The sequence below is a fragment of the Macrobrachium rosenbergii genome, chromosome 12, assembly GCF_040412425.1.
Source record: "Macrobrachium rosenbergii isolate ZJJX-2024 chromosome 12, ASM4041242v1, whole genome shotgun sequence".
In the NCBI taxonomy this organism is placed as follows: Eukaryota; Metazoa; Arthropoda; class Malacostraca; order Decapoda; family Palaemonidae; genus Macrobrachium; species Macrobrachium rosenbergii.
The window spans coordinates 80488820-80504390 of NC_089752.1; the positions used below are offsets into that span (position 1 = coordinate 80488820).

Below are 15571 nucleotides of genomic sequence, written 5' to 3' on the forward strand. Positions count from 1 at the left end.
TCCAATTTTTCATCAAAATTTTTTACCTTTTCACTTCATTATCCATGAATAAACCTATGAAAACTTTTCAGTTTAAATATTTCTTTTAACCTATTTCAATTTTTTCTTCTGTTCTGTTTCAGTTTTCGTCTTTTCGCTCCATCATTACGAGACTCGTAACTCAAAAATTTGAAGCTTTGAGTTACATAGCTCATAAGATTGCCCATTTAATTCTGCGTCTTTTGGTGATGAAGTCGTAAGTCTGAGTGCATTTTTGGCCGAGAGATGGCGCTGGGAAGATTTTAAGTCTAAATCAAAATCTCGGTGCAGTTACAGGACTTTGAAACTTTAAAACGCTTCTCCTGAAAAATCAAGATTTTGGAGTTACGACAGTCTTGTAATGATGGAGCGTTTTATTCTTATAAAACTTAACAAAGTGTTGGGAATTTCTTAACACCCAGAGGAATTATATAAGATCAGTGCTGCTACCCTGGTCAAGATTAAAAACTATGACTTTTGGTTTGATATAAAGGTAACTTAGTCTCACCCATTTGGTCATCAAGTATCATATAAGTTGATTTCGACTCTGCTTTTGCATATTTTTGTCGAATTCAGGCTCTGTACATAAAAACAAAATTCACCTCAAATCTGATAGTTATAACTATCATATTAAAATCAAGTAAAAAGTATAACTTATAAAATATATTATTATTATATATTCCTTTCCTTTACTCATAAAAATGATTGAAGGGAAATCTAATCTTAGGTCACCTTCAGCCTGAAATTCATATAATTATCTCAAGAATTTATCTTTAGAGGTCACATTGGCTCTAACATCGGCCCAGAAAATCATAAAAAGACGTTGACCTCGAAAGAAATTTGATTCCTGGTCATATTTGGTCCAAACTTGGTCAAGCCGTCCTATGAAATGGAACTGTTTTCAGAAGAGGAGTTCTCAGATTTGATTGCGCTTCCAATAAGGAAATGAAAAAGTCCATTTATTCGACTTTCGGGCATTGTTCCTGCTGATGCTGGAGTCCACAAATTGCCGCGCCGGTTCCATTACAGGGACACAAGGAGGAGGAGGAACATGCAGACGAAGGCGAAGAAAATAAGAAGGACAGATAAAAGAATTGTAGTTGGACAAGGAACTGCAAAAAGAGGAGGACAAATAAGGTCAAAATATAAAAGTAGAAAAATAAGAATCTAAGAAAGGTTAAGGAGGAGTCAAATATAATGTGCTAAGGTAAACAAATCCAGAGAGAAATAAGTAAGAAAATAAATTAGATAAATGGAAAGGATAATGGATATATCGGTGGCGGGAAGAGGGTCAAAACCAAACCGGAGAAAGTGTTACAATTAATCCCTTTATCAAACAAGGATAAAGAAATCGCAATTCATAACAAGACAACTAAAGCAAAAAGAAGTGAAAGGCCTAATAATAACACGAAGCAGAATAGAAAGAACGGAAAACATAGGAAGCAAAATTTTTAATGAAATAAGCCTTGCAGCTTATTATGAATATTAAATCTAACACAAAATGAGAAACAGGAGTAATTGGTAATTTGAATAATAAATCTTATCCTTATCTTTTGCACAGAAATTCTGTCAACACCTAATAATAGATTTTAAAAGAAGTTTTTACCTTTATAGTATAAGAAAATACACACAAAACGCTTCCGCTGCTTTTTATCCAGCATACAACAGATATCTGACATGGGGGAGTCTCAACACTCTTAAAAACACAAACGTCACAAGAATAAGTTTAAAACTGAAAGCATTCGGATACAGACGAAGAATAATGGACGTTGCAGATTATATTTCATATATCTTTATAAATTCTTATGAACATCTTCAAACACAAATTTGCATTTCTTCATAATTAAGGTTTAAACTTCTGCTAAAACATCTGCTAACTTGCAATGTCTCTGCGTCGACCACCGTGGATCCACACGTTGTATAAGTACCAGTGTCAAATGGGGTGTAGAAGTGGTGCGAGCCTAGCAACCTCATATCTTAAGGTCTGAGGGAAAATTATATATATATATATATATATATATATATATATATATATATATATATATATATATATATATATATATATATATATATATATATATATATATATATATATATATATATATATATATATATATTGTTTATATATATATGTGTGTGTGTGTGTATGTAGTTATATATATTTATATATATATATATATATATATATATATATATATATATATATATATATATATATATATATATATATATATATATATATATATATATATATATATATATATATACATATCATAAATATACATACATACAAACTTACAATATTTGTTTATGCATATGTGTGTGTGTGTGTATGTGTGTGTATGTTTTAACATTTCACATTTAATATATTGTATATATAATTTATATACATTCATTCATTGACTTTTTTTATATTTTGTTTATGCATATGCTTGGTCATTTAACTTTTTCTCATTTTTCATTGACTTTTTATATTATGGTCCTAACTTTTTCTCACACAGCTGTAGTGAAATATTAAAAATATGTACAATGTTAACGTTTTCTCTCCTTGCTTTTCTAGAGTCAGCAGCATCTCTGCCATAGATAGCTGAATCACAGCATCAAGAAAAAGGAAAGTGGGTGTTAAAATAATTACAAGCTAAATAAAATACATCCACCTAGAGTTTGTGTAGTAGAGAGTGAGAGAGAGAGAGAGAGAGAGAGAGAGAGAGAGAGAGAGAGAGAATGGCAAATGTCTGACTAATCATAAGAAATTTTTATTTTATTTTCTTTTGCCTTATAACTCTACGTAGTTTATCCTTTATTACTCAAAATGTACTGACATTAAACTGTTTTCTGCATACAGTCTTTTACGTCATATGTGAATGCATATAAAACGACAAGTCATCAAATCTGTTATATAACATTTCAGCAATCAAGAATAAAACACAAAAGATGAACTCGAGGAAATACCGCTGACCCTCACGTCGCGTCTCTTTCCCCTAAACTTTAATTAGTCGTTCATTTACCAAATCTGTTAATGAGAGCGATTAAAAACTCGGAATATTAATATCTAGCTTCAGGGGAGGGGAAAGGGGCAACGGAGTCCGTTGCATGAAATTCGCAGACTTTATTCCGTAAATAAGGCATTGTGACTATCGGGTTATTTGCAGCCAATAGCTTGTCAATATGGACTTTAATGATTCGGTATCAGAATGTCTTAATTAATAAAGACCCCTTTGATCCTTCACTGGCTCAGTCTACATTGATAGAGGTTTAGTGAATTTAGGTAACTTTAGGTTAGTGAATTGGTCGTTTTATTCTTATATTTCGATTTATGTTTGTGCTAAAATTACAGAACAAGAGCTCTGGAATTCTCAGCTACAGTCAAATTACTTAATACAGCATATAGCTTCCTTTCATCATAATAATTCTTCCAGTTCATCTTGAAAAAATACGCAATATCATCTCAGCTTTCTTCAAATAACAGATCTACGAAGTCTGTCTTACGATTTAATAGGCCATTCTGAGTTAGCATGCAGAAAGGAACTTTTTATGAACAAACTCTTGCTTGAAAATATTAGTAATGTTCTTCCCCTCATCAAACCTTTTCTTAATTTTTTCCAAGACACACACACACACACACACACACACACACACACACACACACACACACATATATATATATATATATATATATATATATATATATATATATATATATATATATATATATATATATATATATATATATATATATATATATATATATATATATATATATATATATATATATATATATTATATATATATATTTATGTATCTTTTATTGTCCAATTAATCTCACTTGACTTAAGCTTTTGACCTTTTACGATGTGCTTACAGTCCATGCAAAATCCCACTACAGTCAGGTATGATGGTTTGATAAGTCGTTTTATTCTATTTTATTCTATTTTAAAATTTTCGATTTCACTTTTATTTATTGATCATTTATGTTTCGCCTTTCTGAACTCACAAAATAAATCACTAGTATTCTACTTTCAAATAACGTCAGAATGACTATCCCAGTATGAATAGTAACTTCAAAGACAACATGGAAAATATAAAATATTAATATTCATAGGCCTTTCTTTGAGGCAGAGCAGACTTGGAAAAGTCCTGTGACTAAAAGGGTTAATTTTATTCATAGCCCTCTTATAAATCCTTTCTCTTGGGTGAAAACTATCGTTTATTGCCATTCATTTCCATTTAGACGTATAGTGATCAGATTAAAATGTATATATTCTTTTATTCCAATAGTTCCTTCAACCGTGTATTCCATGTACTCTTATTTTGCCATGCATAAGTTGGGAAAATATTTAGAGCTGTTTATTTTCAAGAACCAAGATCATTGAACATTTCCACCATATTCTTCCTTGTCTTGTTGACTTTTTGCACTCGAAAACAATCATCAACAAAATTCATCTACGATTCAAATCACCATAAGCAAGAAACCGATTTCATTTTCCAAAAGCGGCCTGGCCCACTCTCAGAATCCTTACTTTAACTTTTTTTCTTGTTTTTTTTTTATGCCTGGGTTATAGAAGTTGCTACCATGGTATTTTCTTCAACTACTAAACTAAATTTCACCCTGGCAATCAATCCAAGCACTTCTGGACACTGTTACCGAAGTCAGCTCTACTTCTCCAGGCATTCTTCTGCCACTTTAATGACATTCACTTTGCCTTCCCATTCAATCAGGTCCTTTCGCTTCCTTTAAACAGCGGACCATGATATGCAGCTTTCTCGCCATAAACATGTCAACTGATAAACACTTCCACTTACCAACACCCCGTGGACACACGGCTGCAACCTTAGGTCTCAATACACCATTTCTTCTAAATTTAAGTGACTTACGCAACGTAGGGAAATTAGAAGTTAATCAACTAAATAGAGAATGTTAATGAACAAAATACTTTCGTTCGTGCAGGAGAAATAAAGTTATTCCCATTGGCCCTCAGTAAGAGGATTCTTCTTTGTTCTGAGATGCGGCCTCTTCAAGGGTTTCAGACTTGCGAACTTTTGTCACAGAGGCTAAGCCAGTAAAGTCAAAGCCATATTGCTAACAATCTCATCAATGACAGTCTCCTGCAAACAAAGGTGATTAATGAATATCGTAAATATCGTATAATTAGAGTCGACAATAAGTTTTCGTCATGATAAACGGAAGAATAATAGGATGAATATGTAAGAAACTGGTAATGGTATAATAAAGAAGGAAATTATTATTTCAAATTTCATGCTCTTCGCGACCACTATAATTACATATGTTTATGGTATCTTTATTCACAACTTCTTGATTGCACATTAAATAAATTCGAAAATAAAGTCTAGGTAAATGAAACAACACAATTTTTTTGTAAATTTAATGTAACATTAAATACAATCCAACATTATATTCTTTTATTCAGTATGTATTCGATCACACAGACGATACTAATATTTATTTGCACGGGAATGTAAGACTTACCTAAACATATTCTCTTTAAAAAGGTGCAATGGAAATTTTTGATAACCAAATACACTGGGAAATATAGATAGTCAATTTTATAAATAAAATTTGCATTGTATTTTCAGTTTTTTTTTTTCTTTTTTTTTACTCTACCTTTCGAGAATTAATTTTTGTCTGTAAATTTATGAGGAGAATCTAAAGCCAGTTGCAATCTCAAGATGTACCCTTTCTTACTTTACGGAATTCACTACTTTAGGGGCAAAAGAAACTATGATCACGTTGCACATTTTTCTAATTGTCTTAGAAGCTTACGAGAATTAAAAGTAAATATTTTTGGCATTTACATTTTGCAGGAATAAAAAAAATATTCTCCACTGGTTCCATTTACTGCACATGGAACGATGAATTCTAAAAAAGAGAGTGTTGATGTTAATAAACAGAAATTTAGAATATCGTTGACATGACGTAAAATAAAAATCTGCATGTAGTAACTTATGCTTGCACTGGTATTAAAAGGATTGCGGTGAAGGGTGTCTAATCTTCTATTAATCTGATTCTTGATTGTTTTATACGCTCACACATACTCATTTATATATATATATATATATATATATATATATATATATATATATATATATATATATATATATATATATATATATATATATATATATACATACACACACACACACACACACACACATATATATATATATATATATATATATATATATATATATATATATATATATATATATATATATAGTTTGTCATTTATATATATATATATATATATATATGGTTTGTCATTTACACGCATGAGTCTTTTATACTTATATTAAGCCACAAACATCATTTAATGTCGATTGCACTTTACCTTGTGAATAACTTACACCTAAGGGGAATTAATACTAGTAAATGCATCATCCCAGGCAAGGATTAGAACCTATGCCCTCGATTTAAATACAAAAATGGATATTCATCTTATCGATTCGGCTATCTTAATAGTTGAATAGATAAGTTGAGGATTTGATTGCTAATAAAAAAAGAATGTGGTTCTTAAATGATATAGATGGCGATACTTATTATGTTCTTTAACTAAAAAAAAAGTAGAAAGCCTAAAATATCAATATATACGTTAACCGGTGGCACACATTCCTTTTATCTAAAAAAAATTACCAACTTTTACTATTGCATTTTATTCCTCCGCTTTGGCAATAATAATGACAATTGTATTGACAATTTTAACAAAGTTACAGTTAGAAAATATAATTTTATAAAGATCTACGCTGAAATTGTTAAACAAATGATAATCTTAAGCCAATTCTAATATCAATACTCAAGGTCACTGAGAGGACCTGTTTCCCATTTGAATGAGAACTATTTGTATGAATATATATTATTTGGCGCGTAAACACAGTGTTATATACAGATGAAGAATTGCATTATATATCTATGCAAAAACCCATGTATCATATAGCACACAACTTTTATATACCAGTAAACAAACAAACTGATATGCGAAATGACACGCACACACATACGCACACGCAGGCTTATACACACAACCATTTACAGTACAACTTTAAGATTATTTTGTAAAACAGCAAGAATTTAGGAGCATTTTAGGTGTCTTCTATGCAAAAGAGCCAAAATATTCTGAGAGCAGGAGTCAGTAAAAAGCAAGTTGGCTTCTCCGACGGAAGGAATCGTGCCAGATGTCTCAGAATGCATCGCTGCTGGGAACTCCCCTGTCACAAACCCAAGAATAATCATTAGTTTTTTTTTTTTTTATTATATTTTATCATGTTCATTAATCAGTTGACAGAGTAAGAGTATTTGACTGTTGATGGTCTTCAGCGGAAAGAAGTAATTACGTTAGAAGTTTGCACCAATGCGCATTCAAGGGTTTTATTATATGTGATGCATCTGCTGTTTACTCTTCCGTTCGCTCATGTTGCACAGCGGAAAACATGAAAAATTGTGGAAATATTAAATATAACCTGACAAACTTTTTCTTTAAATGATAATATATATATATATATATATATATATATATATATATATATATATATATATATATATATATATATATATATATATATATATATATATATATATATATATATATATATATATATATATATATATATATATATATATATATATATATATATATATATATATATATATATATATATATATATATATATATATATATATATATATATATATATATGTGTGTGTGTGTGTGTGTGTGTGTGTAGAATCTACTGGTCACTTCTACCAGACACATATGTAATTCTGATAGCCAAAATGCTAATTCTTCGCGCTTTTTTGGATATGCTTGTAACTACGAAGCCGAAATATCCAAACGGAAGAAGAAATTGAGCAACGCGACCTCCTTGTGAATATGGTAGTGCGGGTTCGCTTCCCGCGACCGGCGTTCACAGGCTCTTCAATTTCTTCTTCCGTTTGGATATTTCGGCTTCGAGTTACAAGCATATCCAAAAAAGCGTGAAGAATTCGAGAAGTTAAGAGGGCATTGTGCTATTAGAATTATATATATATATATATATATATATATATATATATATATATATATATATATATATATATATATATATATATATATATATGTATATATATATATATATATATATATATATATATATATATATATATATATATATATATATATATATATATATATATATATATATATATATATATATATCTCTCTCTATCTCTCTCTCTCTCTCTCTCTCTCTCTCTATTAATCTCTCTCTCACTCTCTCTCTCTCTCTCTCTCTCTCTCTATATCTCTATATATATCTCTCTATATCTCTCTCTCTCTCTCTCTCTATCTATATATATACACACACACACATATATATATATATATATGTGTGTGTGTGTGTATATGATAAAACAGTGTTAATTTTCTTGATAATTTAATTTCTTTTACCCTTACCTTGGGATGCCGCTTTTTCTTTGGAAGGAATGAGAGTTTTTCTTCCGAATAGGCGATAGTTCTTCTCCTGATAAGACACAAAAAATGTAAGATAGCGCTGTTCTTTCTGATAATACATGAAAGATATATATCTTGATTTGTAGCTTCATCGCTTCTCATTATAAGTAACGCAGGATGTAAGAAGAATGGAAGCGCTACTCGTTAAAACAAATATTCATAGGATATGCAAATGAAATTGGACGTTTCCTTTGACAGTAGCTAGTAAGGTACACGAGGCTCTTTTGCAGCAGCCTTGAGATGTTAGTGGACTTGGAACAGTATATATTCTTGTACAAAAGACTACAGGCGTGACTGAAATGTATACAATGTCTCTCCGGACTGATGTAACTGGAAGTGAAAATGGAATGATTTTTTTGAGGCAAAAGAAGGGGAATATAAAACTATAACTAATGTAGAGAGGCTCTTCTTTTAAGGTAAAAAAAATAATAATAAAAAATAATAATAAATGCTGCTAAAGGGAATCTTCAGTAAAACCTTTCAGGAAATCAGGTATGGAAAACTGAACAGCCTTAACAGTGAGTGCTGTAAAAAAAAAAAAAAAAAAAAAAAGCGGATGATGTAAATGGAACCAAAAAGATAAAGAAATTATCATAGTACAAAGAGTTAAAAAATTCGAGCATGGTTGGAGTTGGACTTCGTCTTAAAAAGAATATATGGAAAAATATAAGATAAAATTGGATATCTCAGTTAAATCCACTACTTTTAACATTTAAAAAACGTTGTATGTAAAATGGGATCAGTAGTTTAATACGGAACAGTAAGGACGTTACAGCGTTCAGCTCAATTACCCTGAAAGCGACGGAGAGGACGGAATTACAGTTGGCTATGATTTTTATACATGAAAAAGTGTTAAAAGCTATATTTAAGTAAAAACGATTCACACGTAAATTTTAAGTTATTATATAAACGTTATATAGCGTTCGTTCTTAGAAGGTAAAATTTTCCCTTGATTATATAACTACTTCTGAAGAATATTCAGTTTTTGTGTGTATGTATGTATATATATATATATATATATATATATATATATATATATATATATATATATATATATATATATATATATATATGTATATATATGTGTGTGTGTGTGTGTGTGTGTGTGTGTGTGTGTGTGTGTGTTAAAAAAAACAGACTGCAGGAGAGAACAGCAACGCTTAAAAATTGAGGGAACATTTTCATCCGTTCTCTTATTTCGTGATAGTGCTATTTCAAACGGAGGAGCAGCGATAAATTAAACGTTGGATTCAATGTTTACTGAAGACCAACCATTGTTGGCAACGTTGCTTTCAGCTGAGAGAAATTGTCTTGGAATTCAAAGAGAAGAAAATCTTTTGGAAAAGAAAGATAGGTGATAAAAAGCATTGATCGGTTCTTTTTATTCATGTAATAAAATATATTTTATAGTTCTACAAAGGAAATTTATTCTTAATTCAAGAAGCTGCAATAAATCGTATGACAACATTTTCTTCAATTTTAATATTTATTCTTCAATATTGCGATTTTGCTTTATTTAACTACATTCATAATGCCAACAATTTAAATGAATAACGATAACTAATACATGCAGCAAACAAGAGAAATTAGAAAAAAAACTTGTTGCTTTCTCCTAGATGGTAAAATATTAGTTAGTTTCATATCGACTTTTGCTTAAGATTTACATTACACATATATATACATACGTGCATGTATATACACGCGAACACACACACAGATATATATATATATATATATATATATATATATATATATATATATATATATATATATATATATATATATATAGTTATATAATTATATATATATATATAGATATATATATATATATATATATATATATATATATATATATATATATATATATATATATATATGTATGTGTGTGTGTGTGTGTGTGTGTGTGTGTGTGTGTGTATGTAATGGTTACTATAAATTATCTATCTATCTGTATAGTATATATATATATATATATATATATATATATATATATATATATATATATATATATATATATATATATATATATATATATATATATATATATATATAGATAGATAGATAGATAGATAGGAAGATAGATAGATAGATAGATAAACTAGCATGGAATTAAAGGGAAGAATATGAGTAAAAATCTACCTTGCAAATGTGCAGATTGACAGAGGTTGCATTATAGTTAGAAGGAGCACAGGTATAGACCCCAGCATCCATATCCATGGCAGATGTAATAAGGAGATAACTAATAGTGGTAGGTCCTTTCTCCACGATGATTGACACTCCGCCTCTGCTGCTGCTGTAGCTGATGCTCTGCAAATAGGAGAGGTCGGATGATGTCATTAAAAAATTGGCAGCGCGAATGGTAAGGTCCTGCATGGCCTATACGGTATTTGCCTACAAAAAATTAGTTGAAATATAAAAATTACGATCAAATTCTATTTTGCAATGCTTCTTGGTACCATGCTGAGAAAATTCTTGTTTTATTTCTTTAATCTGACGACACTATAAAACTTTGCACCAAGAATTTTAATGGTAGTAAGATCAATTAAAACTTTGTTAACAAGTGAATGATGCAGATTTTTCAGCCAATTTCGTTTTCCCAAAATTAATCGGATCAGGTCTATTTAATGTGGTATCAGGGAGAGCGCGTACTTCCGGAGAGAGTGCATTTGACATATGCCTTTCTGTTTTTTATGCAAAGAAAATGCCCTCTAGCTTATTATCGAATGGTAACAGATGACAAGCGATGAAAAAAAAAAAAGCATTTAACTGAAGGACACTTTTGCGAAAGAAAATTTCTAGGATGAATATAGGAGGAAATGTGCGTTGATTACCATTATTCCGCTTAGTTTTCGCTCTATTGTGGGAGCTGTATATTTGGAAATGTTTCATTTTTCAGTCAGTTTTTCCGTAGTTATGTACCAACAGATGGCATGGTAAAAAGGAATGCTAGTTCTAGGGCGGAATTGATATATATATATATATATATATATATATATATATATATATATATATATATATATATATATATATATATATATATATATATATATATATATATATATATATATATATATATATATATATATATATATATATGTATAAATGAATCAGGAAAATATGGAATGTGATGAATATATAAATAAAGATATAATCCATATAAGATAATACTGCTGGAGTGCTGAGGGCCTTTCGGCTGGGTCGTTTACTTACCAGACTGCTATAAAGGACCTGGCGTCAGATATATATACCTATATATACCCATATGTTTCCATAGATTTATATATATATATATATATATATTATATATAATATATATATATATATATATATATATATATATATATATATATATATATATATATATATATATATATATATATATATATATATATATATATATATATATATATAAATAAAGATATAATCCTACAGATTCAACATTCCTTTCGTTTGCTACCAGACTGCTAAAAGGACCCATGTTGGCCTATCTTCAAAAAAACAGGGTAACTTAGCAACTTCCTCCTGCTCTCTCTCTCTCTCTCTCTCTCTCTCTCTCTCTCTCTCTCTCTCTCTCTCACTCAACCCACAGATTCTCTCTCTCTCTCTCCAACACCATCTTCAAAATGGATACTCTAAGGAAACACAATCTTTCCTACATAAATAGATTTATTATCAAACAAACAAAACAAGTAATGAATTAACAAAGAAAAGATTAAAATGCATAATAAATGAATTATCAAGTAAAAATAGTCTAATTCAATATTTAATCTTACTCTGGCTAAAAAGCCTTTACACTCAAACTCCCACACTCCATCGTAGGCATTATACGTCTAGTCTTAAAGTCAACCACATTGAAAGCAACCACTAAACTGCAAGATTGCAGTGTCCTTTCTCTATAACCACAGCAATCCCACAGACATCTGTTGAAAATCAAACAAATAGTAATCTCCCACAAATACAGTATACAAAAGCATGTGATATAATAATGAAAGTCTAAAATGCATGGTTAATAAAATGTCAAATCAGAACACAATAAAATAGAATATTAAAGTGACATAAAAGACTATGTCCAATTCTCCCCACAAATTCATAAGTGTATTGGATATGGTAAATTCACAAGTTCTGATCCACACAGAAAAAAAAAGAGAAGTCTGGATTTACGCCAACTGCCGGTTTCTAAGAGATTGAAACACACAAAGCCACGTCTGGACGATATCGCTCTTGCTTAGTTAATAATCAACCAGACCTAACTTTTGGGCACAATTAGATACAATCTCCATTTTTCTAACGCACGAACTTACATACTTGCATACCAACTCGGTCGGTTTGCCTCACATATCAGCGACAATATTGTGTGTTCATCGAGCCAAAACAGCTGAAGCAATCGAACTATCCTGCTGACTGCAATGATTTTGCAACTGTGCGACCGTCCAAAGTACCACCTTGACATCTCTTTCGTTTCATCACACTATGACTGAATATACACAGTAATTCTAAAAATCAAACATATTACCCCATATAGTGCTCAGCCACCCCATAAGAGCGTCTCGCTCTTTTAATGGCGAACTAAAATAAAAAAACATACGTATAAAACATAACAAATAGAGCTATGCTCAATCAGCAATGTCTACTGAAATGCAGTTTTAAGTACTGCTCTCATGAACTATTTCCAAAGTCACTGGGGTCGTTTCTTAGAGAAAGCCCTTGCATGTAGCTTCTTTACAAGCACAAATAAACACTTTACTACCCCTATAATAAGAATTATCGTAGAATAGCCACTAAGATTATCAATATGGAAGGGCAAGATGTATTTGATACTCGATCATTCTTGGATCATCTTCTTCTAACGGTGGAATAGTCATTGGTACACCTGTTGTAGGCACTGGAACCACATCATGATCGTTACGCATATGACGCATGAATATCTTCTCGGAACTGTTGGAACACAGCACAGCTAATACGAGGAAGTCTGTTGATACCACACGGCATGAAGCATCAAACAGCTTAGATCCCTGGAGAATGAATGACGTCGACTTGTTACCTGGCATCGTCGTAACAGGACATTCTTTTTGCAGTATATGGCAGTAAGAGTTCTGGCGATTATGTGGTATTCAAGTGGGAAACCGCATAAAGATCACATTCTGTCGGTGTCTGTCTATGAACTAATGACAATTCACAACCACCCACAGATACAACTCGCAACTGGAAACACATTACTGTCACACACATACTTCTCCCCTAACTAAGGTACATCCTGTCTTATAATCAATTCCTGAACCTTGATACTGATCCTAAAATGAACATAGTCTCTAATCCATCCCATGTCACTACTAAGTCTCAAATGCACTCGAAAAGGTCTAATAACAAAACTAAGAAAAGGTTTCATGGTACTGACAGGAACATATACTATTAATCCTGATCAGACAATCTCACCCTCAAAACATTATAATATAAATGCAAATCTCCTCCTGCAGAATAATACTTTCCTTACCATGTAGATAAGCGGAATTCCTTAGAACATTTTCTAGGTATCCTAAAGGTAATACATCACCATACACGACCATCTGCAGCAGCAATAATTGCTTTTATTTGCATTTGCACTTCTATCCTTAAAGAATCAGTTTCTTTCTCAATATTAAGAAGGTATGTTGGATCGTAAGAAGCGCTATTGTCACATCAAGATCTTCTTCAAACCTTCTACTGTAACTGACAACTCATTCAAAGAATGTCTAACTTTTTCAAAACCTCTTCTCAGTTTCTCATTACTTTCTTGCAACTGGTTTAACTGTTTCCCCTGAGCTATTAGGGTCTCTTTGAACTTCTGCTACTTTGAATAAACTCCAATAGACATAGCTCCAATTGCAGCAATCACACCAACACCTAGAAAAACCAAGGTGCTGCTCTTTTTATGTCTCCTTTTTCTCTACAGAAGGTGAATTTCCTGGAGTAACGTCAGAATCCCATTCTAACGTTTATCTATCCCCTTATCAACTCTATCTAAAGCGTTATTCTTACTTCTTTCATTAATCTAGTTAAAGAGACTGGCAAACTTCTCTTATTCTCTACTTCATCTGGCGTCTTTCTCATTCAGTGCAACCTATCCTTGGAATCATTCAATTCCTCTCTGGCTGATCCTATATTGTCAAATTCACACTTATGGTCACCTGGTCTGCAAGCTAACCAGACTTCATGATCTTCTTCAACCACTACACCTGGTCCTAAACGAACTTCTTGTGACCCCCAGGTACTGTACTCAACAGGATTATCACTAAGAACTTCAGCATCTAGAATGAACAAGAGACAAAAAAACAAAAAACAATAAATATCATATGCATACAAATATCAACCCCATTTATCCCTCTAACTATATAAATGTTCCATTACATCCCAACTTTCTTCAACTTCGAAATATGGGTCAACTTCGTCACACCAGTATTTACATCCTTTGTTACAAATCTATTCCCTTTTTTGATCGCTACAATCTCAAAGGTCCATGGAACTTGGACTTAATTTTATAATTCGGATCATTCCGAACATTCACTTTAACAAACACTCTATCACCCATGGAAATAGCTACACCCAAGGATTTAGCGTTACTCTTCTCTACCATTGCGCGTGAACTAAGTTCATGTTCTTTACTAATGCAGGCAAATCTTTTTCTCTCGCTGTATTTATCAACGAAGTAACCATAACATCGCCCTTAATTTGCTCTGGTAACAAATCAAAAGGTCCTTTCAACTTGTATCCATACAAAGCTTCTGCTGCGGATATCTTAGTTATGTCATTCACCATAGTGTTGATACTATATCGAACTTCATCAAAGACCTGTCCCAATGTGTATTGGAACCACCCACTGTCACGCGCAATGCCTCAATTATTTTCGATTCGCCCTCTCACAGCTACTTCCTCAGCTGACTTGAATTTCAGCGGGAAAATCTCGACAAAGCGAGTCAACTCATCAACAACCACTAATAAATGTCTATACCCGCAGCAGATTCTGAGAAATTACCCAGAATATCCATATGCACTCTCTGAAACGGCCTATTTGGTAT

General features: G+C 31.4%; 1 protein-coding gene across 1 annotated transcript; it reads right to left on the reverse strand.

Moving 5' to 3' along the window:
• Nucleotides 1–1041: 1041 nt before the first annotated feature.
• On the reverse strand, nucleotides 1042–13567 carry LOC136844110 (uncharacterized). Its single transcript, XM_067113122.1, has 4 exons — nucleotides 13388–13567; nucleotides 10659–10826; nucleotides 8463–8529; nucleotides 1042–1130 (listed from the first exon to the last, which is right to left on the reverse strand). The coding sequence occupies exons 1-4, from the start codon at nucleotides 13565–13567 to the stop codon at nucleotides 1042–1044; spliced, it is 504 nt and encodes a 167-aa protein (XP_066969223.1).
• Nucleotides 13568–15571: the final 2004 nt, after the last annotated feature.